General features: G+C 33.4%; 2 protein-coding genes and 1 long non-coding RNA gene across 5 annotated transcripts in view; 1 reads left to right on the top strand and 2 right to left on the bottom strand.

The window, feature by feature from the left end:
- The window catches only part of LOC138705112 (ankyrin repeat domain-containing protein 26-like), a 164,792-nt gene extending 161,835 nt beyond the window's left edge, over positions 1 to 2,957 (bottom strand). For all 3 annotated transcript variants that reach the window (XM_069833750.1, XM_069833751.1, XM_069833752.1), the window contains exons 1-2: positions 2,213 to 2,957; positions 1,934 to 2,107 (exon numbers count right to left, since the gene is read on the bottom strand). In XM_069833750.1, the coding sequence (XP_069689851.1) occupies positions 1,934 to 2,107; positions 2,213 to 2,617 (579 nt within the window). In that variant the 5' untranslated portion in view covers positions 2,618 to 2,957. The remainder of the gene's footprint in view (positions 1 to 1,933; positions 2,108 to 2,212) is intronic.
- Positions 2,958 to 3,153: 196 nt separating this feature from the next.
- LOC138705113 (malonyl-CoA decarboxylase, mitochondrial-like) overlaps positions 3,154 to 26,708 on the top strand; it is a 96,976-nt gene continuing 73,421 nt past the window's right edge. Inside the window, exons 1-2 of the mRNA XM_069833753.1 lie at positions 3,154 to 3,510; positions 23,564 to 23,704. Coding sequence (XP_069689854.1) covers positions 3,154 to 3,510; positions 23,564 to 23,704 — 498 coding nt within the window. The remainder of the gene's footprint in view (positions 3,511 to 23,563; positions 23,705 to 26,708) is intronic.
- The window catches only part of LOC138705120 (uncharacterized), a 106,508-nt gene continuing 90,001 nt past the window's right edge, over positions 10,202 to 26,708 (bottom strand). The window contains exons 3-4 of the long non-coding RNA XR_011333626.1: positions 11,457 to 11,571; positions 10,202 to 11,361 (exon numbers count right to left, since the gene is read on the bottom strand). This is a non-coding gene — a long non-coding RNA (uncharacterized lncRNA). The remainder of the gene's footprint in view (positions 11,362 to 11,456; positions 11,572 to 26,708) is intronic.

Genomic DNA, 26,708 nt, shown 5'->3' with positions numbered 1-26,708 from the left:
GGCATAAAAAACATAGGCTAGTAAAGCCTTCGGCTGTGTCACGTTCGCATACATAGCGACTGCGGTAGATGTTTCTTATTCGTACATCCCAGTACAGTTGATTCCAATCTGAGAGGACTTTGTTTACTATGTTTAGTTGTATGGCACTGTTGTAGTTCCTACAGTTGCCACGTTCCGTAGTACACATTCATTTTGTCGTTAGTTGAGTAGACTTCAGTTGTGTACAGTAAGATAGATCGTGCAACACCAGTTGCTTGGCCAGCCAGATCACCAGACTTCTACCTTTAGAGTCGTCTGAAGATGCTCGTTTATACCACTCATATTCTGAACATAGCATAACTACAGCAGTGACATAAAAATATCTATGAAACAGCTCGGAATGAGTTGAATGGGGGTCTGTAAAATTCTAAGATCAGTACCTATGTACAGTGAATGAAGTCTCATCAGGTCGAAATCAACTGTACGTAATAGGGGTGTACGAATAACAAACACCTAAAGCAGTCACTATGTAGACGACCATTACACATCCGAAGGCTTTACTGGTCCATGTTTTTGATACCTAGCAAGATAGGACATTTTGCATCATAACTCTGAAAGTAAGGATTTGCGGGAAAAGTTGTATGGAACGTTTTAGTTTTACCTCTACCTTACACCCACAAAGTTTTTACAGGTATTTATGAATCACCCTGTATATGCAATGCCGGCCCTAATACTTAATCTCAAAATTTTATATTTCTTGTAAGCCTATATGATTTTTTCTTGATTTTTAATTATTGGCAATTTTATATTGTACCGGTAAGCTTACTGTAAGTTTATAAAATACCTACACTATGATATCATACACTTTCAAGTGAAGAAACCAGTATGAATTGGCAGTTACTTTAATATAAAGTTCTTATGGCTAAATAATGAAAACAGGCCCTACACACATACAGCATCATCGATCTTCTATTGGTTTAGAAAAACAGCAACTGATTCTTGAATATCACCAAATAAGGAATGATAAGCCTACTGTACAGAAACTTTATATTTTTCAAATTAATTTATAATCAGGTCCATATCGTAAAATTAAATCATGTATTATTTAACGACGCTCGCAACTGCCAGGATTATATCAGCGTCGCCGGTGTGCCAGAATTTTATCTCACGTGAGTTCTTGTATAATATGCCAGTAAATCTGCTGACATAAGCCTGTCGCATTTAAGCACACTTAAATATCATCGACCTGGGCCAGGATCGAAACAGCAACCTCGGGCACAAAGACCAGAACTATAAGTACCGACTACAGGGCGACACGTATCGTAAATCATATCAAAAGTAACAATTAAACTAAGACTTAAAAATTCAATTAGTAATTAAGTTAATGTCATTTTTAATGTCAAAAATGGAATTACGTTTGGGTTCCTGCAACTTTTTCTTTCCTCTTTGTATGGAGGAGGGTCCCGAAGGCTTACATTGCAGCCTAAGGCTTATTATGCTTACCACTCCTATTCTTGTGAATGATTGGGTAGCCGAATGGCCGCGCTCTTGTAAAAGTACAGCATGCAGCATCATGAACTTTTAACCCGAGCTATTGTATGGATGAAGGTGATGATGATATAGGAATTAACTATGGCGACATGAGTCGAGGTCCAACGCAGAAAATTACCCAGCAATTCTGCTTCAATTGGTTGAGGGAAAACTCCGGAAAAAACTCCAACTATGAATTTGAATCCAGGTCCGCTCGTTTCATAGCCAGATGTGCTGTCCATTACTCCACAACGGTGGACTTTCTGTGACTTAGAGTAAAGGAAGTGAAATAACACACCTAGTGCTCACATAAAAGTTGGCTACCATAAATTTATATTAAAAAAATTACTTTTTATTGTAAAACAGTAAATAAATATAAGTAATATTTCTAATTGATATAAATAAAATTAATCTAGGTACATACATTATTAGAACTTTCGAAATTTGCTCCTTGTTTCAGTAACATTGAGGCAATTTCATAGAAGCCTTGTTTAGCTGCAATATGTAGTCCGGAATTACCACTATAGTCGATGGTATTAATATCAACCCCTCTTTCCAGCATGATTTGTATGGTTTCTTTGTGTCCACATTCAATAGCCTGCAACAAAAGTTAGTCTGTACCAAAAACTGAAACAGCATTGAAATTTGTACTTACCTATGTGAGTAATTCAAGAAATAAAGGATGTAAAGAATGTGTACTTACTTTCAGAAACGGTGTTTTTCCTTCATTATCACAAATATTAAAATTTGCTTTGTTTCCTAAAAGAAACCAAACAACATTTGCATGTCCTTGTGCTGCTGCTAAATGTAATGGCGTTCTGTTAAGTCTATCTACAACATCAATATCTATCTTCTTCATGTTAACTTTTAGCTTTTCCAGATTTCCTTGCCAAGCAGCTTTGTGAAGTTTCGTGATAGTTTTATCCTTTCCACTAAGGTCGACATGATATCCGAAACTTTGTTCAAACCCCGTGCAGTGCTCATCAGTAGGCGTGGACTGATCCACTGGGCTTGGCAAATCCGAAAAAGGCCCAATTGATCTTCCTGATGATCCATGTTCTTTCTTATCATCTCGTTTTCCTTTGACAAATTTAAGCACCTTACGCATTTTGAAATTTCACTTCTGTATGATGTTCACATAGGTTAAGAAAGGCGAACAAAAAATCAATATTTACATGGAGTTAGAAAAGTAATAACTGCGGAGTAATATAACGACAACTTAAAACAATTGAATCTTATAAATATTTACGAACGCACATATGCAACTATTTTATGTTTGATGAGGCAAGTTGTTAGAAACACTGATTTGACAACATAATATTAGACAGAACATATTTAAACAGCTGTTCGTCTTCTGCTACCTCGACTCAAGTGAGTTCATTTACCCGCGCTCATTGGGTATACCGCGACTTGCATTTGTTTATATATGACGTTTACGTATATCGCTTATCACTCTAAACAACTTCACAATTGAAGTACTGCTGTTTATGTAACTATTTCCCCGATATTGCATCTCGCTTCACAGATTATAACTGACTTTCGGTGTCGACTGCAAATGCTCAGGCGTAGACCCGCAGCCAATCCCATCAAAGTTCTTCATTTGTTGTGGGATAGCAAATTGAAAGCTGAAAATCGAAGTCCGTGATGAGATTTCTGCTACCTATGTCAGGTTTAAGGTATTTCACACCTGAAATTTATCACCAATTTGTACGCAGTATCAGTGGAAAAAGCTACTTATTTGCGCCCTGGTTGACACCCATGGCCAGTGGTGAACATCAAAATGATAGAATACGTAGATTAGACACAAAACGTATAAGCAGTAGCCCCGTTCGTTCAAATGATCAACTAGGGCAAGACAGTTCTGACCCAGACTATTATTTTCCTTCGAGTGAAAATTTAGTGAGAAGACCAAGTACTATCGAAGATGAGCAGAAAGTAAAAAATCTCTTAAAAGAGATTTTAGCTTATCAAGATACAAATGTCAGTAGTTGGATTGTTGAGGTAAGTCAGTAATTAGAGGTGACAGAAAAATACAGTTTTTAATTTCACAGTGAAATAATATTGATGTACAGTGTTATATTTATTAAGAGAAAATCTAAAGGGTTGAAGTGCAGAATCCGAGGTGTCATGTAATATTATGTCACTAGCTCTAAAGTAATTATGGGTACAAGACATGAAAAAATACTCCATATGTATTATAAAAAGGTCACCGGCGTAGCTCAGTCGGCTAAGGCGCTTGCCTGCCGATTCGGAGTTGCGTTCGAGCGCGGGCTCGATTCCCGCTTGAGCTGATTACCTGGTTGGGTTTTTTCCGAGGTTTTGCCCAACCATAAGGCAAATGTCAGGTAATCTATGGCGAATCCTCGGCCCCATTTCGCCAAATATCATCTCGCTATCACCAATCCCATGACGCTAAATAACCTCGTAGTTGATACAGCGTCGTTAAATAACCAAATATATATATATATATATATATATATATATATATATATTATAATAATCAGCGAAAAAGAAGAAAATTGCACTTTACCTTGCACAAAAAATCATCGAATGACCTGTATCATATCGAATTGTACACTTTTACCACATGAGAGTTTTGTCATCAATTTGGACAGTAATTTAATGCCGTGTCAATACTGTTTTTAATGTAACAACCTTTCTTATTTTGCTGAATCAGTAGTTGCATGTACCTAATATTTCCCAATAATGTTTATAAAGTAGTATTGTATACATACTGCATTACCAGTAATGATAAGTTAAGCCCCTGTAAACCGATATGGGCACAGCCTACTGTGAACATTGTCATAATACTTACCAGGAAACTAAATAGAGCTTTATAAAAAAATTGTTTCTCCATGTTTTGAAAGAAACATTACAGTAATAATTATAATGCTCTACAAATTTTATATTAGCTTATGACTACGTATAATAACGGTAGGTTATTGCCTGAGAAGGACCATATCATAATACACATTTTGTGTGTGTGTGGTTTTCTTGTGTGTTTTTTTGTATGTGTATGGTGTTTGTTTTTGTGTGTGTTTTTCGTTAATTAAGGTTACAGAATAAGCTAGTAGCAATACGAAACATTTATGACTCAAACTGCGCAAATAAATTATTTGCAGATGATGGTTGTACAGTAGGCCTACTTATAGTGTTAAATTATGGCTCCAATGACTTGATATTTCCAAGTTAATGGAGCAACTTAATATTTGCTGCTTCTTTGTTACTGTACGAGGTGTCGAATGCGCATTACTAGTGATCTGGTAGCAGGAATGTACTGGTATATTGAGTTTTAGCGCAAGTTAATACAGGCTTTTTTTTCTTGCACTACAGCCTGAGGCTTATTGTGCTTACCACTCCTATTCTGTGAATGAATAGGTAGCTGAGCGGCTATGCTCTTGTACAAGTACAGCACACCGCAATGTGATTTAATTAACTGACTAGGCTACTAAGTATTCACGTCAAGTATGTAGATTATTGTTGCCCGTAGATAGCTTGGCTAGTCATAAGAGTAGGTATGCACAGTAAACCAGGGAAGTCCATTTGATATTGATGAGGGAAAACCCATAGTGACACTTGTGGTGAACAAGGTCGCAATTGGAGTTTTACTCGGGGTTCTTCCGTTTTTCCTCATATTAGTCATCTACATCATTCTGTTACCGTTTCTCCATTTTGTCATCATACTGGCGACTCATGAAAGGGACTGGTCTAGGGACATGCTTGCATGCGTGTGTCGAGAAAAAAAATTCCGAAATTCAGAATGTAAGGGTGTACAAAAGTTGCCTTGTAGTCTCTACTATAAGCAGTAAAAAACTAGGTCTCTGATTACATTTTTCACCGAGCCCCAGGAGGTCTAAATATTAGCGTATGAAGTAAATCTTTTATTCATATTTTTATATTCATAATTCTTCGGTGCATGATTATTTCCATTTTACAATGTTTAGTTCTATTAAAAACAAAATGTAAACAGCAACTAGAAGCCAAGGTGAGTGGACAAATTGTTACGTGCTCCGAATTGCAGAATCAGCATAGAGAGAGTGATGCTCTGAACCATTGGTGTTCATTCAGTGATTCGCAACTCACTCTGTAGTCACTATGCAACCTGCAGTGTAACTTTCCCTCAATCCTTTTACGTCTCCTTAAAACTCAGGTATGCATCATACCTTATTTACTATTGTTAAAACTCGAATGTTGTGATGACAGTGAAGTAATCAAAAGCCTGTCTCTGTCAAAGCCTTAACCACTAAATAAAAAAAAAGAAGATTTAATTTAATTTAGAGTAAGAAGAAGAGTTTTTCTGCAGTGCAGATGGTGACAATATAAAATGCCGTAAGATGTTCAAAGACTGTTTCCAGCATATTTCGAGGGAATATACAATGCCACTCTGTTGCATATCATCCTAATATGCAGATTTGAAAGGTATTATTATTATTATTATTATTATTATTATTATTATTATTATTATTATTATTATTATTATTATTATTATTACGACTTGGACGTGCCTTGATCAGACCCAGTGCCTCTCATATTGATGTGATAGAGGTATATAGCATTAAGAGAGATGATTATACATCTCATGGCCTACACTTGAATTCTAGAGGCAAGAAGAAGCTTTCGCATCTGATCGCTAATAGAATAAAGGGTAGGATTCCAGTGATTACCAATATAATTCCTGCTGTTCATCATAGGGCATCTCCTTTTTTAGGGTAAAATATAAATTAGAAAAAGAAAGTAGGCCTACAGGTAATCAGAACAGTGAAGTAAATACAAATCATAAATTTTGTAGGGTTAATTCAAATTCAAAAACAAAAGATACCGGAAGTCAGTTTAGCTTATTTCATCAAAACATACAAAGCCATAGAAACAAGTCACCAGAGTTATTAACATTCTTAGAAATAGAACAAATAAACCCATATATAATATGCGTCACTGAACATCATATGAAACAACAGGAATTATCGGCACTTTCACAGGAAGGATACAAACTAGGAGATAGCTATTGTAGACAGAATCTACAGAAAGGAGGTGTGTGCATATTTGTTCGAAATGATATAAATTTTAAAAATATCAGCCTTTCAAAATTTAGCAGAGAAAAAGATTTAGAGCTGTGTGCAGTAGAATTAGAATTAAAATCTGGTAATCTTATAGTTATAGGTATATACAGGTCGCCCTCTGGAGATTTCAAACATTTTCTTTATCTACTAGAAAATACATTACAACACATACATGAAAAAAAAAACACGAATACATGTTTTGCGGAGACTTAAATATTGACTATCTCACTGAGAACACTAAAAAAGAAGAATTCAACACATTATTAGCAACCTTCAATTTAATACATACAGTCAATTTTCCAACTAGAATACAAAAAGGATCGATTTCTGCAATTGATAATATAATTATAAGGAAAGATAGATTAGATAGTTACTGCACAGTTCCCATTATAAATGGTCTTTCAGACCATGATACTTAACTAATAAGAAGAAACGATAGCATTCCTGCATCAAAACACCCGAATAAATTTAGGTTAAGGGTCATAAATGAAGAATCTTTAAAGGACTTCGAAGCTAAACTAAAAAATGAAACATGGGAATCAGTATATGATAATGGTGATATGAATAGTAAATTCAATGTGTTTCATAATACATTCTTAAATATCTTTGAATCCAGTTTTCCTGTAAAGTACAAAAATTCTGAAACATCTAAAAACAATTGGATTACACAAGGCATAAAAATCTCTTGTCAAACTAAGAGGTCTCTCTATATTCAAAGTAGAAATAGTAATGACCCCAAATTAATAGCTCACTTTAAAAAATACTCTAAAATATTACACAAAGTAATCTGAAAAGCCAAAGAACTTTACTATAACGGAATTATTCTAAACTCGAATAATAAAATCAAAACAACTTGGAACATAATAAAAAAAGAACGTGGAAAGTGTAGAAGTAAAGAACAAGGTTACACTCTTGTAACAGATAATAGAAACAGAAGTTGCGAACATATTCAACAATCATTTTCTCTCAATAACTGATAACTTAAACATCCCACAGAATAATAATAATAATAATAATAATAATAATAATAATAATAATAATAATGCCATCGATTGTTTGAAAATATTTATTCCTGTAACTTTCCCAAATATTCAAATTTTTCCAACAAATTCACGAGAAATAATTACAATTCTAAAGCAATTAAAGTCTAAAAATTCCTCGGGATATGATGAAATTACTAATAAAATATTAAAAGCCAGTTCACAAATAATAGCCAAGCCCCTGTCTTATTTATGTAACTTTTCAATGTTTAATGGTGTATTTCCAGAATGACTGAAATATTCAGTTGTTATTCCTTTATTCAAGAAAGGGGACAGAACCTCGCCCGAAAACTACAGTCCCATATCCCTTCTACCAGTCTTCTCAAAGGTCTTCGAAAAAGTTTTATATAAGAGAATATATCATCATCTTGATAGATACAACATTCTCATTCCAGAACAATTTGGATTCAGAAAGAATAAATCAACTGAGCAAGCGACATTTAATTTAACTGATAAAATTCTGGAAGCTATTAATAAAAAATTACAAGTAGGAGGGATATTCTGTGATCTCTCCAAAGCTTTTGATTGTATTAATCATAAAATTCTACTACAAAAATTAGAATACTATGGTATTAAAGGCACAGCATATCAGTGGTTTGAGTCATATCTCCTAAACAGAAAACAAAAAGTGGAAATCAACGCATTTAATAACTTCTTTAAATCTACTTCAACATGGGGAAATGTTCATACAGGGGTCTCACAAGGATCTATATTAGGGCCTCTTCTTTTTCTAATTTTTATAAATGACCTTGGCCCCATAATAAAAGGAATAGGTTATCCTATACTATTTGCAGATGACACAAGTATCATAATTACAGACAAGAACTTTGCCACATTCAAATATAAAACAGAAAGAATTCTCCTTAAAATTTATAACTGGTTTACAACCAATAAACTAGCATTAAACATTAATAAAACTAACATAATTCAATTTAAAGCCACTTCAAATTTAATCTCTGAAACATTGGACACAACTATCAACAATATACCTCTACTAGAAACATCAACAACCAAATTTCTTGGTTTGCATATTAATAATACAATAAATTGGAAAAATCATATCAAAGAAATAACCCCCAAACTTAGCTCAGCATGCTTCGCAATTATGTCGTTACAACAATTTCTAAACAGCAGTATCTTAAAGACAATATATTTTGCCTATTTTCATTCCATTATGTCCTACGGAATAATATTTTGGGGAAATTCTGTAGATAGTAAAAATATATTCTTATTACAAAAAAGAGCCATTAGAATAATAGTTGGAGCAAAGGCTAGAGAATCGTGTAGATTATTTTAAAAAAAATTAGAGATTCTAACCTTAACAAATCAATACATATACTCTACAATAAATTTCCTCTTATGTCTTAAAGAAAATTTTCCAACTAACTCAGCCATACATAGTATAAATACCCGCAGAAGGAATGATTTTCATACGCCATCATCAACTTTATCATGCTTTCAAAGGGGAGTACGTTACATGGTGATAAAAATGTTCAATAGTCTTCCTGAAGACATTAAGAATCATAGCCAAAACTCTGCATTATTTAAGGTAAAACTAAACAATTACTTAATATCTCACACTTTCTATTCTGTAGATGAATTCTTGACATTTCACAGTACTGTGTAAATATTATAATACTATTAAATGGTAAACATATTACATTGTATAAAATATTATTGTTATTAAGGTATTAATTTTGTACATATTTCATATTTGCATTTTATATGTATTGCATTTTATTATTAAACGTAAGAATTGGACATGTTCTTTATTCTATGCTATAAAGCAAATGTAAGAATATTATAGAACAAATAAATAAATCTATCTATCTATCTATCTATCTATCTATCTATCTATCTATCTATCTATCTATCTATCTATCTATCTATCTATCTATCTATCTATCTATCTACCTACCTACCTACCTACCTACCTACCTACCTACCTACCTACCTACCTACCTACCTACCTACCTACCTACCTACCTACCTACCTACCTACCTACCTACCTACCTATCTTTATCATTATCATTATACAACTTTATGATAAGTACTGTAAACAAGAGTGAAAATAATATTTTAAGATGTATTCAAATATTTCTCAGATTTATAGACGTGGTTGACTATGTCTGACCGACCACCATGTGAAATGCAAAATCTAGAATTGCACAATGTACATTCCACATTTTCATCCGCACCTTTGATGAATGGGAATTCTCTTCTGATGCTATAATACTGAATGTACTCAGAAACGGAAATTATAACTAATACTGCCAACATAAGCATGGAGAGAGAAGAAAAGAGCATTGCTCTAAGTATCACCAACATTGCAATAGAAATAATGTTCTATGAATTAGTTACCAGGAGCGCTACTTATTGAAAAGAGAACAACTTTCGTAATCCATATTTTTAGGAAGGCTATTCAAAAGCAGGACATTTGAAAAAAAGTCGGGACACCGGGACATATGGTCAGAAAATGGGACTGTCCTGGGAAAAACGGGATGAATGGGAACCCTATTACAGACGTACAGAATAGCTTTATTTTTATACTGGAGTAACAATGATTGTGTTTAATTTCAATTTCTTTGGTTCTCTTAATTATTCATGATTATTTACATGTAACTTATTTTGAATATGTTTAAGTTAATGATTTGCAATAATTATCATACTAGGCCTACTCAAACTTCTATAATTAATTAATTTTAATGTTGTACATAATGAATATACATTAAGTTCTCATGATGTTTAGCATATTAATAATCCGCTACTGTTCTAGTTACCATACCCACCAAAGAATACTGAATAGAATAGTGTTGCCCCATCAGTACTACACAACATCATACAGCTGAAGCCAGCACCAATGCTCACACCGTCATTTTGATACAACTGAGCTCAGCATAAATAATACATCTGTTAAACACACTTATTGCAGTTTTATGCAACATACATATTTTTCTTTTCATGGTAATCGAGTAACAATCAAAATTTAACTTCTGAAAGATAACAAACGAAAGTTGATCTTCATTAATGCATGTTTTGCACCACGAAGTTATATAAACTAGGCCTACTTACATTTTAAGTATTATTAAATTGTTTGTTCTTGGTTGGGTCCACTGCTGTATTTTTATTAACAAACTGGATGATTTCTAAAGATCGAACTATGAGCTATAACATAATAAATGTAGAAAAAACACACAATTACATGTAAAATTAACATTTTTATTTATATTATGTTGAGTGTATGAATATCTTATTTATCTATACAATCAACTACATTTACGTAGAGTCCGAAGATGAGAAAGACATCATATTAAATTCTTCTCTATAAAGTTGTATGCTTTAGAAGGAAGAAAATTAATTGTTACTTTAAATGCTTTAAGATTTTGATCACACTGTTTCTTTTGCTTCTCACCTTTGATATGTCTCTTGAGGAGAGATACAAAACTCTTTAAAATGGAACAAAACATCACAAAACTCATATTCAAACAAGATTTCATGTTTCACAGTTTCCAACACATCTTTCAAATCACTCACTCATTTCACCACTCGCCATTTACACTGTTGCAATGTCTTAATATTCTTTTTGTACATAAAATAATTCTTTCCTTAAGGTTCTTATTGTTCTTTGACAGAACCTGAATTTAATTTTCAGTATCAGCTTCCAGTGACATAGTGGAGATTCCAGCTTTATCTACAACTGTCACAGTAGAGGGAGAAGCATTTTAACATACTTCCATCTTACTTGTCTTCTTTTCTGAAAATAATAACTTATAATTAACATAACAGGCCTGCTGTGTGCACAGTAGCGAATTTAAATAGCATTATTAGTTTAATGCTCATACAACGAACCTTTGGTTTATCAGGCTGCAAATATAAACAACATTGCCCACTTTCTGATACAGACATATGATAAGGTTTGCAGTCCACATTCTCCTCCCTGAAGAGTGGGATGGGACAAACTGTGCTGCAAGGACAAGAAGAAGTGTCTGAATAGCTTAGACCTCAGGATACTTGAAAAGCTGTAATACAAGTTAAATTTAAATATTAATAAATTACAGATGACGACAATAACATCCGATATTTACGTATTTAATACCATTAGACTGTCATACATACCAAGGGCTCCTTATTTTCTCAGCCATACATCACACAACTCTGCATATTTATATTTATCAAAATATTACTCTAAATAACTAGAAATGACACAGCTACACTATTAGAGCAAATGCAGTGATGGGTTGGATCAAGGTGGCTAACGTGTGATACTGGTGGCTTCAGTATAAAATTCAAACAGCGACTCTATTCTGTTCTGTGCTCGTTGGTACCTACTGCTACCTCCCCTTTCAACCCTTCCTCCCAAGGTCATGTATGTATTTATGCAGTACCATTCAAGTGAGTTGGCACTATCATAACATTTGACCGCTCATGCTCTGAGCTAAAGTGAAAAGGGTCGTCAGGCAACAGGAACAGCAGTAGACGAAAGTAAAATGGGTATGGATTTATATGTGTGCAAATCAAGAATTGGAGAGCTCAGCATAAGAAGAGTTAAAGAAGAGAGAAGACAGAAGAGTGGTGAGAAGAAAGAATTAAAATCGTGTGATTGGAGCAGTCATAGTGATGATATTAATAATGGGATGAAGTGAATTTGGGATCAATTAGTGTGAAGAGCAAAGAGATGAGGGAAGTAATTAAAGAAGAAATGAAATTAGGGTTCATAAAAATTAATCAGGAAATAAAACTACAGCTACAGGATTTCAGTCAGACAATAACAAATTTGAAGACAAATATGGAGAACAACAACAAAAGAATGTAAGAGCTACAACAGTTGAATAACCAGTTGGAAAAGAAATGAGAGATTTAGAAGATAGCCAGAGGAAGAAGAATTTTATAATTTTCGGTATAAATGAGGACGAAAGAAAGTATCGAGAAGAAACTTACGTTGCAATCCAGAGACTGTGTTGGGGGCTTTTCGAAGTAGACGTAGATGGCCATATAGAAGAAACTAATAGAGTAGACAAGAGAAAATTTCGGCCAATTTTAGTGAAATTTATAAATTTAAGAACGAAAGAAATGATTGTGAGTAAAATGAAAAATGTGAGGGGAACAAAGTTGGACTTTGAAAATGATCTTAGTTACGAAGTAAGAAAAAGAAGAAAACTATTGTTACCATATCTGAAAATAGCGAGAAGCAAAGGATATTTTTTAATCATGAATAATGACAAATTGAAAATTAATGATAAAGTTTACGATCTCGAATACTGTGAAAAGAATTGTGACAAACCAGAGTTTTGAATTGAAATGGAAGGGAGACAGTCTAGGTATGAGACAGAATAGAAGAGAATATAAGTAATTGATTAACTAGCAGACTTACTCGTGTTAATTATGTAAATCTGTGCGGCTTACAGCTGTTTCGGTGCTTCATCACACCATCCTCCGAAACAGCTGTAAGCCGCACAGACTTACATAATTAACACGAGTAAGTCCGCTAGTTAATCAATTACGTATATTCAAGTGTTAAAAGTAGTGTACGCAAGATTCAAAATGGAGAAGAGAACAGATAAGAAAGACTAGATAGCAATTCAGTTAAAACAGAAAAATAGGAAGTAATCAGGAAATACTTGACAAATGAATATATTAACACAAAAGGGTGATATGTGCATATATGTTATAGTAATGGTGGGTTGAAAACCAGAAATGTAAAAGTCCACCATAACCATGAATTTTAAAGTTGACTGACAAATAAATATCAATACCGTAAAATGGGGTGAATAGGGACAGCATTGTGGAAAAATGTTATTTCAGACGATAATTACTATAAAATTTGGGGTAAACATGTAACAATTAGCCATTCCTAATCCTGGGATTGTTTGTTATGTTGTATGCTTGTCGATTATTTCGAATTTCGATGTATTTGCTGTTGGCAGGCATGCTAAGTTACATCTGCTGTTTCTCAAAGTACAGATATAGTGGGAAAATTCTACTGCAAATTAATTTCTATTTCTTGACTATAGCTGAAACCATAATCAGGTAATTATATAGTTGTTCTTGAGGCTATGTGAATGAAAAAATATGATTAAAAATTAATAATAACATTATCTTTTGAACAACAGACTTAAAACTGTCATTCATATTGTTTTGTTGGAATGAATAGGGACACCATGGGCAGACAATACGAAAGTAATCCAAGGGGAAAATGCCACAAGCATGTCTCGCAGGATGTATTTGAAAAGGCTTTAGATGTTATAAAAGGAGGAATGTTGCTTCGAAATGCAGCAGAGAGATATGGAGTCTCAAAATCCGCACTCGAGAGATATAACAAATTAAGTCCAGTTGAGTTGAACATTAAAAAAATGAAGGAAGTTAAACAACTCTATTCCCGAATTGTAAGACAATGCTTGTAAAAAGCATTTTGAAATGTTCAGAGTGGGGATACCCAATGAGCCCCCTTGACATAATTATGTTCAGGGTTCAGAGAGGCTGAAATTTATTCTCTCATTGAAAATAAAATTTAAAAAATTTTGCCAAATGGATAAGATGAAGCTGATGATATCAATGACAGCTTAACACAGCTCCTGCAAGAGCTGAGATATGGGAATGAAAACCAGTAGAGCAAATCTGGAAGGAAGGGGAAACTTAATGAACCACCAGGCAGGAGTGTTCGAGCACATGATTTAATAGAAGAAACCAATGAAACCTGTAGTGATGAACTGATGAACGTGCTAGTGAAACAGGAAGACTTGATGCTGATGTCAGGGAAACAGTTCCCATTTCACAATATTCAAATCGGAGAATGAGTGAAAGTTGCAATCAACAAATCTAAGGGTATGCTACAACACTTCATTGGGACAGTTGTAAAGGTGATAAAGGAAGGTGTAACTTATAAGGGATCATTTCTCAGACAATCGTCAAAGAACTATAATCGAATTCTCCACATACAGGACATATCAGACAAAATTCGATCAATCTAATGTGGTACAGATTTTGAAAGAACCAACAATCACGAGGGGTAGACATGTCTTTAAGTAGGTATTATTGATTTCATGTTCATAAAATGGTAGTATGTATTTTTAAAAAGGATTTTTATATCCCTATTATCCCCAGTACATGTTTCAATAAGAACAAACAATATTTTTATAGTATTTCCCTATTGATCCCATGTTTGGGGTGAATAGACACATTTTGAACATTAGTATATAATTAATCAATCTTCTTAATGTATCTAGCTGTTTGCTGACAACATAAAGTTCACTATAGTCGACTATAGTCTATTCAGTTTTTGTTTTTCATCAGAAATGAGGGGTATTTTGATCAATGTTCATTATAGTCAATATAATATACTGCAGGGCTTGTGTCTTCTGCAACTGGTACTGATGATTTTAATTTACTTCTTTTGTGGTTTATGGATGGGCACTATAGAAGAATGTGTTCCAGATCTTCATCATGATTATTAGTGCGATTCTTGGCATCTCTCAGTGCAGTCCCTACCCGGAGATCCGATTGAGGGACTATTTTACTATTTACAATCCAACTCCTAAGATCCTAGGATTAATTTTTGTTGAAAAACTTTTATGGAAAACACATTTAACCAATGTTGCTTCGCAGTGTCTGTCTCTTGAAGATCATAGCCAGGGAACGGATTTATATGGACTAAAAATATATGAAATATGTAAATATATATGTAGTTATTTTTACCAAAATATGGAATTAAATATGGATTTTTACCAAAATATGGAATTAAATATGGACTTAAAATTATAAAAAAATGACTATGTACGTTAAATATTGGTACATTTTAATCAAACTAAACAAAAAATATAATGGACGTACCTTATCTTCCAATGTAGTTTCAACAAAACACAATTTTTATTGTCTGTTACCATAACAATAGGTTACAAACATTTCTTTCAAGTGCTGAAAAGTGAATCTTCTTCTATTGTCTCTGAGGATAGATTTATACTGACTAAAAGAGCGTTCGACGTCACAAGAAGTAACTGGTACATAATTCAATTTCACAATGTCTGCTGGGGATAAGTCCAAGTTAATCTTCACTGTTGATTCACCACTCATCACAGCAACAACCTTTTGTAGTTCTTCATATCCAGGGTTTTTTGAAAGTACAGTGTCCACCTTAGCTCTTACTGCATCTGCAACTTTACCTCTACCACGATTCAGTTGTTCCACAGTACTATTTATAATTTCAAAACTTTCAGATAGTGAAAGGTGCCTATTTTGGAGACTTTTGAGCGTTTTTATGATGCATGAAAATGTATGCTGAATGTGAGCTAAGTCATTCTTCACACTTATGTCACAGGTAACTGTTTTCGCAGTATCAATTGAGACTGCATCTTCAGAGTCCAATGCAAGGAGAACATTGTTAATAGAGTCTATATGTTCGGCATAATATTCAACTGCTTCTAGCCATGTACCCCATCTAGTTAAAATTGGCTTTGGTGGCAATGGAATTTCAGGGTACATTTCTTTCAACACGTTAACTCTACTGGGAGCTTTGAGAAATACTTTTTTCACTGATGAAATCAACAAATCTACTTTAGGGAAATTGTCTCTGACCACTTCTGCCACACGATGAAATGCATGCGCCACACAAGTAAAATGAGTCAATTTAGGATATACAACAGATAATGCTTGTCCAGCTTTGACCATATAAGGGGCAGCATCGCTAATAAAGAATAACACATTATCGTACATAATACCCTTTGGCCACAGGATACCCATAGCTTCGTTGAACAGTTTAACTATAGTTTTGTTATTGCACTTTTCTAGAACATCACAATGTAAAAGAATTCGTTCAGAATATTGTTCACTTAACAAACCGATAACTACATTACCAACAAGTCTACCTTCTTTGTCGGGAGTCTCATCAATGGAAACCCAAATTGAACTATCTTTAATTTCATCTCTTATCTTCTGTATTGTCTCATCGTAGATGGATGGAGCATACGTCTTCCTAAGTGTTGACTCATCCGGGATTGTATGTTGAGTATATTTTTCAAGGAATTCCCTGAAGACCTTATTCTTTAGTTTGTAGAGAGGAATATCAGCAGAGATGAGAGAACGGCACAGGTCGATGTTAAACTCAGATCTTACATTCGATGTTGTTGGTTGTGTTAAAAACAATTGTCTCTGCTTGGAATTTAGTTGTTTGTTGGCCTGATGTTTACTAGTTGTAATGTGTTGTTGCACCAGGAACTTTTGTGTAGATGATACTGCACACTGACACAAATTACAAAATAATATTTTATTGTCAGTTGATAAACCATCTTCTTTAAATTCTGAAATGTAACTTGTTAGTTTTGATTTTAAATTGACTGAATGACGTACTTTTGGCATATTTACCGTCTTTATAGTATGATTTACAAAACTGAACCTATGTGTACTCTGACTGGCATTTAACTGTTGAGCTGCACAACTGAAGTCTGTTAAAAATTTTAAATTAAATTAATACAGTTTTGTAACTTACTTTCCCATTGTTGATAGGACTGCTAATTTTCAAATAACTCTGATGTTAAAGGGATTACTGAACATGTGTTTAAATCTCTATTGTTGAAATGTATTTTTAAAAGTTAATGGAATTTTGTTTTGTTTTATTGTTAAACCTAATATAATATGGACTGTTTTATATGAAATATGGAAAATATATGGAAATTAACGAAAATATGTACTAAACTCTAAAATATGGAAAAATATGGAAAATAAAAGTAGGATTTTTCAACCCTACACATTGTGAAACATAAAGATAATGCAAAATATAAATTATATTAGCTTTATAAGTAAATATGTATTTACATATAAATCCTTTCCCTGATCATAGCTAATAAGGAATGGGGATCAGATATCACGACAATCCGTCTGTTTTATAATGCTTATATTCGATCAAAATTGACCTATGGATGTGAAATATGTGGAGGAGCATCAGCAACTCATCTACAAAAAATATCTGTTCTTCAAAACTCAGCCTTAAGATTATGCCTAGGAGTACCAAAAACCACTTCAACTGTTGCCCTAGAAATTGAATGTAACATTCAACCAATCAGACACTGTGTATTACAAAAGGATCTAAAATACATTTAAAATTGCAAGCCTCATCCAGATCTCAGATGTTCTTCAAACTGTCAGATAATATCCTGTATAATTTCTATAAAATAAACAAAGAAGAAATACCAGTATATATCACCGACGCACTCATTGCTAAAACTCCAGTTGTGAACGAAATTCCTCCATGGAAGTGGGTGATTCCAGAACATAGCATACAAATTCCAGGAAATCATTCCAAAAATGATCCTCCATACATTCTTAAGTTAGATGCCATGGAATTACTCTGCAGCACATATAAGGATCATCTTCAAATTTATACAGATGGAGTTCTAAATCCTAATAATGGGACATAGGAGCAGGATATTATATTCCAAAATATCAAGAAAGTTATTTCATACCATGTTCATCGTCCTCCAGTCTTGACACTGAATTGCTAGTTATTGATGCTGCTCTTCAGTGTGTTGCTCAAATTTTTTAAAAATCTATTTGCATACTTATCGACTCCAAGGGGGCTGTATATAATATAATTAAATATGTATCAAACCTATACGCACATAGAATTATTCCAATTCAGAAACAACTAAGTAAACTAAAAAAACTAAAAAAGGGAATAACATTTCATTGGATACCTAGTCATTGTGGTATACCTGGAAACAAGAAAGTCGATAATATTGCAAAACAGGCAACATATTTGCAACCAAGATCTCTTCAAGTGATATCTCTATCCAGTGCTTTTGCTTCAGTAAAGTCTCATTTTATAAACCTATGGATCAACAATTGGCTCTCTTCTGACAAAGGAAAAATTTTACAGTCTGTACAAAAGAAACCAAATGACCTGGAAATGTACAAAAACTTGCCCAGACATGTTCAAACATTTTTAACAAGAGCCAGAACAGGTCACATTGTCACACAATTGTACCTACACCGATTTCACATTTCTGATAATCCTACTTGTCTGTGGTGTAATAATCATGATGAGGATCTGAAACACATTCTTCTATACTGTCCATCCATAAACCACAAAAGAAATAAATTAAAATCATCAGTACCAGTTGCAGAAGACACAGCCCTGCAGTATATATTGACTACACCCCACCTCTGGCTACTAGCAACAGGCATCTATAATGAACACTGGTCACAATACCCCTCCTTTCTCGTGAAAAACAACTGAATAGACTACAGTGGAATATAGTGGACTTTTTGTTGTCAGCAAACAGCTGGATACATTAAGAAGATTGATTGATTGATCATGATTATTACACCACAGACAAGTAGGATTATCAGGTGAAATCGGTGTAGGTACAATTGTGTGACAATGTGACCTGTTCTGGCTCTTGTTAAAAATGTTTGAACATGTCTGGCCAAGTTTTTGTACATTTCCAGGTCATTTGATACCTCCTCGTGGGTACTTACCTTGTCGTGGTGAGGGGTCTTAAACTTGTTGTTTAAGCTAACAAGTAACAAAGAGGTATCCACAGAAGCTGTATTAACACCAACGCAGTCCCACTGTATTTTTCACTATCTAAAATAAATATGTTCTTGTAACACTTTGGAAGCAGAGTAAGCAAAAGCAGTCTATTAATACCCTATGTTTCGAAATAAAGTAAAAAATAAACATAGTTTCCATTATTACTAGATTTATACAGTAGAACCCGATTATCCGTCACCCTATCAACTGATCAGCGGATTATCTGACTGTTTTTCTGTCGCTCTTTTCTTTCTTTCTTTCTTTCTTTCTTTCTTTCTTCCTTCCTTTCTTTACTACGGAAATAAACATGTAAGAAACTTAGTACTATACCTTATATTAGTAGGCCCACATATTTTTTTAGGGTGTTTTATTACACACCTTCATCTTTACATAGTACTACTGCAGGCAATAAGAACAGTTACTTGAAGGTGTTTTTCCCAACTTGTAAAATAGTCACTACCTGCTTTCAAAGAAATAGTCCCAAGAACTTCCGCACAATAGCTATATAGCAAACCTGTGCAGCATTCAGCATTGTTCTATTGTTCGAATGCCCATACTTTATAACTTCTATGCAAAAATATCTTTCACGGGTGTCAAAAGTGTTTTGCTAAGTATCGAAATAAAAATGCAAATAATTGAGAGGTTTGGGAAAAGAGAAACCGTAGCTCATGTCGCATCAGAATACGTGATTGGCGTTACAACTGTGCGCGATTTAATGAAAAATAATAATAAAGTGTATAACGTATGTAGATCTACAACAGGAGCCCTCTACTATTCCTATCCTTCCGCAAACAACCATCATAAAGAATTTCCTTGGTCCTTATAAATCCGTTGTTGACAACCAGAATTAAAATAGTGAACTTTTGATTCACTATCTAGCATGCTGAACACAGCACTATGGAGGAAATTATGAAACTGTAGTATGGACTTATGAAAATATTTCATGATACGGATTATCCGATTTTTTTTTATTAACCATTCAGTCCACCCCCTTCATTACCACGGATAATAGAGGTTCTACTGTATATGAAAAATGGTTAAAAACTGTCTCTATTTACCCCATTTTATGGTATCAATTAAAAAGAAAAACTTCAGTTTTCATTTGATAAATTACGGACTTGTGGCTGGGTGGAATACAAGTCATAATACAGTAACATGGTCAATTTGCCTAAGTCTTATTTTCTAACATTTTGTTAATACAGTATTAACACATTAAGGTATATGTGGATCATGTGCGGAGACTAAGAGGAAGGCAGGAAATAGGAAAGATTGGAGAATGCTGGGTTTGCAGTGAAAGACTTGCCCAAGGGCAGAACACTTACGTATGTCTGTATAACAGTTTATGTCGACATATGCCCTTAGTATCATCACTATAAGATGTACTGGAGAAATGTTATGTTGATCACTTAAGAATTTTATGCCTCTGTACTTAAACTAATAGTTGCCAACACTGTATTAATGAGGAAGCTTGTAAGATTTATATTTCCATTGTTGTTACATTCTAAAATATGAAAGAATAGCATTAATAGGTTATTTAAAGTGATAAGATGTTCTATAGTAGAAACAAAATAGTTCTTGAACAACAGCAAGCTCACGTTGACAAAGGCAGGTAAATGTTTTTAATAGGAGTATTTTCTGTACATATTTCTATTTTTAATATAAAGTAGGCCAATTGACTCGCTTTACATTAGAATCAAATTAAAATCATGATTTTAGTGACTGATATTTATTTATTACATGCAACTGGTTCTGTATGGGTTATTTTTTGTCTACTACAATATAATTTTCTTCGAATTTCATTCCTCACAACAATAATAATAACAATACATACATGAAGGATATTGAATGCACTGAATTCCTACGAAATTTAAATTTGTTATAGATGAATACTGTGATGATAACTGTTTCATCGCCATCAGTTGAACTAGGGAGAATTGCCAGATAATTTGTTATTGGAGGAAAACATCACAAAACAAACCAAGATCTTTATTGTCAGATCTTACTTATTTATTAGGTAGTAAGCAAAGTGAGTACAATTCAAAAGTATACAACAGAAAATGTTTCTAGCCACTACCGTAAGAGTCAGGCTCATGTAGGTGTATGTATATTATGGATTATAATAATGACAGAAATCAAGACAAAACATATACCCCAGGATCAGAAAGTGAAAGCAGTCTGGAGGAATTCATATATGGTATAGGATAAGAAAAAAACAGCTATTATTAAAGTCTTTCATAACTATTCAGCTCTGCAATGAGCACATTTTGGAAACTGTTCCTCCAAACTATAAACTCCTTCAAAAGATGAAGTTGGGCTTTCTTCTACGAGCAATGACAATGCTAAAGCCAGTTTTTCACAACATCCTTGGGCAAAAGCAGTGTGCATAGAATGAACACTTCTTTCAAATATTGGGCTATGAAACGTCAATGTTAATGGAAGGAAGTACATGCAAGGAAAATGAAACCACTTAATACATCCTGGTTCTGAAAAATGATAATTAGAAAGAAATATTTTTTCAGAAAACTGTGGGCTTGGTACTCATGATGAAAGGGTTGCATTTGTCGCAAAATATGTAAAAAGTAAAAATCATCAGACCTAGAAAGGAAAATAGTTTAAAATTAAAGGAATGTTACCCACGATTACAGTTTTAAGATCAATGACCAGAGGGTACCTGTATGCAAAAACCTGTTTCCTTAACATATGGATAAACACGAGAAATTTGTTAGACATGTCATTCAGAATTAAAGACTAAACACTAAGTTTACTGAAACACCTCCCAGCAATGGATGTGAAAAACACCTTGAAACATAAGAAGAATGAGGAAGAATTAAATGAAGTGCAGTTGTGCAAATTATTTACTGAAGAGAGCCAGGTTAGATTGACACAATTAATACAAATGAATAAATATAAAATGCAAATAGAATCAAATAATAATACATATAAGAAAAATTGAGTGTATAATAATGTCTAATGAAGTTAAGGACCGAATGCGCAGTAAGAACTCATATTTTGTCATTCTTATGAAATTCATTACACCAGAACCACCGTTATTTAAGTACTGAAGATTTGCAGAGTATGGTGTATAATCAGGAATTTGCTGAAAAAAAAATTGTTCGTTTCCCATGACACACACAATCGGTCGAGAGACTTGCAAAGACAGTCAGTGATGCTTGGGATGAAAAAGAGAGATACTTTTATCTGGTCCATACTAAATACAAGAAAGCTACTCTAATCTTGTGAGAAAAAGGAGGCAGATTATTTTTCCAGAGAGCAAAGTGGATATAAAAATGTAATAAACAAATAGTAGTCGGTGGGTAGGTGCATGGAATTCGTTAGCAGCCATCTCCCTATGGTGAGTTTTGGGTTCATGCAGCCTGTAACATATTTGTAGACCTACCTTTTATTTTGCATTCCTGCTATCTCTTGGAAATTAAAAATAATATTCCTTTTATTTTATATCTCAATAATAACAAATCATAGCAGTCTGCATCAACCGAAGACCTGCAAACATGCGTATGTTGAAAAAAAAAAAGATAATCGAAAAGAACCTCTCTGAGGGTCAGTTAAAAGTGCGTCTAGGAAGTCAAATTTTTTGTGCGAAATGTTGACACCGTTATGTAAATTTTGAATTTCGGAAAAAAAAATGTTGGGTCTTTTTCGATATGCCCTAGTATATACATTTGTGTTTTCATTGCAGGTATACAAAAATGCAAGTGAACCTGATAGTAACAAACTGTAAGAACATTTAAATTTTGGTTGTCTGAATTTAATCTAGATACTCGTGACATTTTAAATAATTGCAGACATTCTGTAAATTGATTGAGTCTCCTGTTTTACTCTCAGACGTCTCTTTACCATTTCATTAAATTATAACAAGAGTGAAATATTATTCACAGTAAAAAAATTATGAAGATCTTCAGGGTTTGCAGTAGATACTATACTGATAACTATTTTTCGTTTGATTTTGCTCGGCCCGAAGATTAATTTAATAATTTTGTGTGCGTGCGTGTGTGTGTGTGCGTGTGCGTGTGCCTGGGTGTGCGTATGCGTGTGCACACATTACAGTGGTCGAGCTCCGAGTAAATATTTTCGACAGATTAGCAGCATTAGTATAACCCGCACTTTGCTGGTCTGTCCCTGGCTGGTTAGACGAGATGTGAAAAATCGTATGTATGGCAAACATTTAAATTATAAACATTGTGCATGTATAGGCCTAATGAAAATTATAAATCATGCCACTTTTATTATTTTATAACGTAATTAAATATATGTGTCACAATGTCGCTTGTTTCCATATTTTCATTGTGAGTAGTTTTAATCATACGATGAAAGAGTATGGAAATATCATATGTACCTCGGTACATTGAAATAATAAGTTTTAATCAATTAATCATCAATTTAATATTATTGATTCAATGTTTGTGTTGTATTTCAGAGTAAAGTAAAAACTTTGTGTGCTGCTTATAAATACCTATTGAAGCCACATAGAGATGGTTTTTTGAAAGTATTAGCTTGTGAACATGCAGTTGATCATCAGATGGTATGTAAAGCGGCAAAATCACTCGTCTCTCTTGAGGTAAGACTTGAGTTTTGTATTTTTTTTATACACGGGAAGTGCAACATTATCAGTGTTGTCTTTTCCTGTCATAAACTCGGGTTAAATTCCTGATGAGTTCAAGTGCGATTTGTGGTGGATAATGACTGTGTTTGTAACAAATTTTCGTGGGTAGTACTTCTGTTTCTCCTGCTTTATCCATTTCTCCACCACCATCACCACCATCATTGCCACCACATACGTGCTTATGTTATTAAGTGAATATGAATTTAATTTATTATTTGAATTATTTGTTGAAATATTAATATAAAATTGGATGTAATTGTGAATTTTTGGAGAAAAATCCGTCTGAAACGATCTATAATCATTAAAGAAATAGACCTTTATTTATAATACTGTATTACAATAGAGTTTAAATAATCAGTGGTACTTCTTATTTATAATATTGTAATTATATATAATTGCGTATGTTGTGGAAATGCTTCTTTACCTTTTTTTATTACTTGCATATTCAGTAGTTTTCATTTTACTTATATACATTATTTTATTTATACAAATTTATAATTTTAGAACTCAGTATATTACTAGTTTTAACTTCTGAAGACTATAGACAGGTTACTATTGTGTTTATGCTTCAATAATCTACTAACAAATATTGTATTTGTATTTGCTTGTTGTAAATGCAAAATTACAAAATAGAAGTGAACTGTCAGCTATGACGACCCAAAATACGTCCTATTCTTATATTATTGCTCAAGGAAATTTTAACTAGCTTATTCCACCTTTATAAAATTTGTTACATTCATATTGTAATTTGGTTAAGTCGTTAAAAATTGTTGAATGATAAAATATTAAGAATATTTTTATTTATTTAAGAATATTTTTATTTATTTAACATCAGCCAAGAAGATTGAACTAGCCAATATACTCTCAGATAATAATATAGATATCTTCCTTATTCAAGAAGCAAACCTTAATGCTGACCAATTAAAATATTTTAATTTTAAAGGTTTTAATATGAAACTGTTACCCAAAGGTAGACAGATCAGTAGTGGAATTCTCGCAGGTACATCAAAGAAATTAATTACAAATTTTCAAATCATAAAAGAAATGGATAATCAAGACAAATTAGAACTAATAAGAATTGAAGTATGGAAAAATCAACAACATTTCAAAATCTACAGTGCCTATAACCCACCTAATAATCCCCTTGATCTAACTTTGTTTGATATACAACCTAAAACTATCATAATTGGTGACTTTAACGCCCACTCCCAACTTTGGGGCTACGATAATGTAAACCAACCTGGAAAAATGATCATGGACCTCCTAAATACTACAACCGCAGACCTTGTCTACAGAAAAGAAGATCTCCCTACTTTCATTCATTATTCTGGTTCTGGTACAAATCCAGACTTATTACTAGTAACATCAGATATCCATCACGAAACCAAAAAAAAAATAATTGAAGACCCTGGATCTGGCCATAGAGTCATCATTGCTTCTATCCATCTCCACCAAAACCGAAGAAAAGAACCCTACAATAACAAAACAACATGGAACTTTAAGAAAGCGAATTGGAAACTATTTACAACAGAACCCGAACACCTCAAGCTCAACACACCACTAATGGAAAATACAAACTCAGATAGATTGAACAAATATTTCTGTGAATCTGTTCTTAAAATTGCAAAAAGCACATTCCACGAGGCAAACCAAAAAAATACACCCCATTCTGAACAGGAAACCTGAATTTATTGAAACAAGATAGAGATAAAGCAAGAACCAAAGCAGAACATAGCAAAACACCAGAAGATACTCAAGATTGGAGGAAGAAGACTGCCATTCTTAAAAAAGCAATCATAACAGCAAAAAAGAACAGTTTCAATAAATTTATTGAAAATATTAATTACAGAACCGATAGCGCTAAAACATATAAATTTCTGAAGAATATTTCCAATACACAGGAAAATACTAGCCAACCTATTATTCATAATAACAAAAGACTAACAGATAGTAGAGATATAGCAAACGCATTTAATAAACACTACTCAAACTCTCACAGATTACATCCCAATATCAAAAAAACTGACAAATTTATCAAAAGAGAATTACATAAAAATAATAAAAACAATATTACTAGTACAAAACCTGAAATATTTCATCAAAATTTTATTTCCAAAGAATTAACTCTAGCTATACAAAATTTAAAAACCAAGAAATCTCCTGGCCCCGACAACATTCATTCCGAATTTTTTAAACATCTGGGGGAAAAAGCCAAGTCTGTACTTTTATCCATTTTCAATTTATCATGGAACACCTCAATTCCTGCAGCTTGGAAAAAAGCAATCATTGTACCAATTCACAAAAAAAAAAAGGCAAAACTGCTCATGATGTTAATAGTTATCGACCAATAGCACTATTAAGCATGTTAGCAAAAACCATGGAGTCCATGATCTCCAACAGATTAACTTGGTATTTAGAATCCCAAAATCTTTTATCACCAAGACAAGCCGCTTTCGACAACTACACTCTACCAATGAACAAGTCATATGCCTCGGCCAAGAAATAAAAGACAGTTTTAACAAGAAAGAAGATACCTTGGCAATATTTATTGACTTTCAGTTAGCATATGACCCTGTTTGGAGAAATAAATTATTACTAAAACTCCAGAAATTAGGTATCTCCAGCAATATGTTCAGATGGATATCAGAATTCCTTAGTCAAAGATTCATTGCCACTAAATTCAATAATTCACTTTCTAGTTACAGACAAACATATCGAGGTCTACCTCAGGGCGCTGTCCTCAGCACAACTTTATTCAATATTTATATAAATGACTTACCCTCCCTATTAGAGGAATCAAACATGAAAACAGCACTATTTGCAGATGATATAGTTTTGTGGACTTCCGGATCTTACAGACATAGAGACAAAATTCAAAATTCTGCTCTTAAAGCTCTAAATCAACTACATGAATGGAATACATCAAAATGATGACACTCAATTTAAGCAAAAGTAACTA

Source organism: Periplaneta americana, chromosome 8, assembly GCF_040183065.1.
Source record: "Periplaneta americana isolate PAMFEO1 chromosome 8, P.americana_PAMFEO1_priV1, whole genome shotgun sequence".
Classification (NCBI taxonomy): Eukaryota; Metazoa; Arthropoda; class Insecta; order Blattodea; family Blattidae; genus Periplaneta; species Periplaneta americana.
Note: the sequence above shows the minus strand (reverse complement) of the source record. Positions and strands in the feature narration are given on the sequence as shown.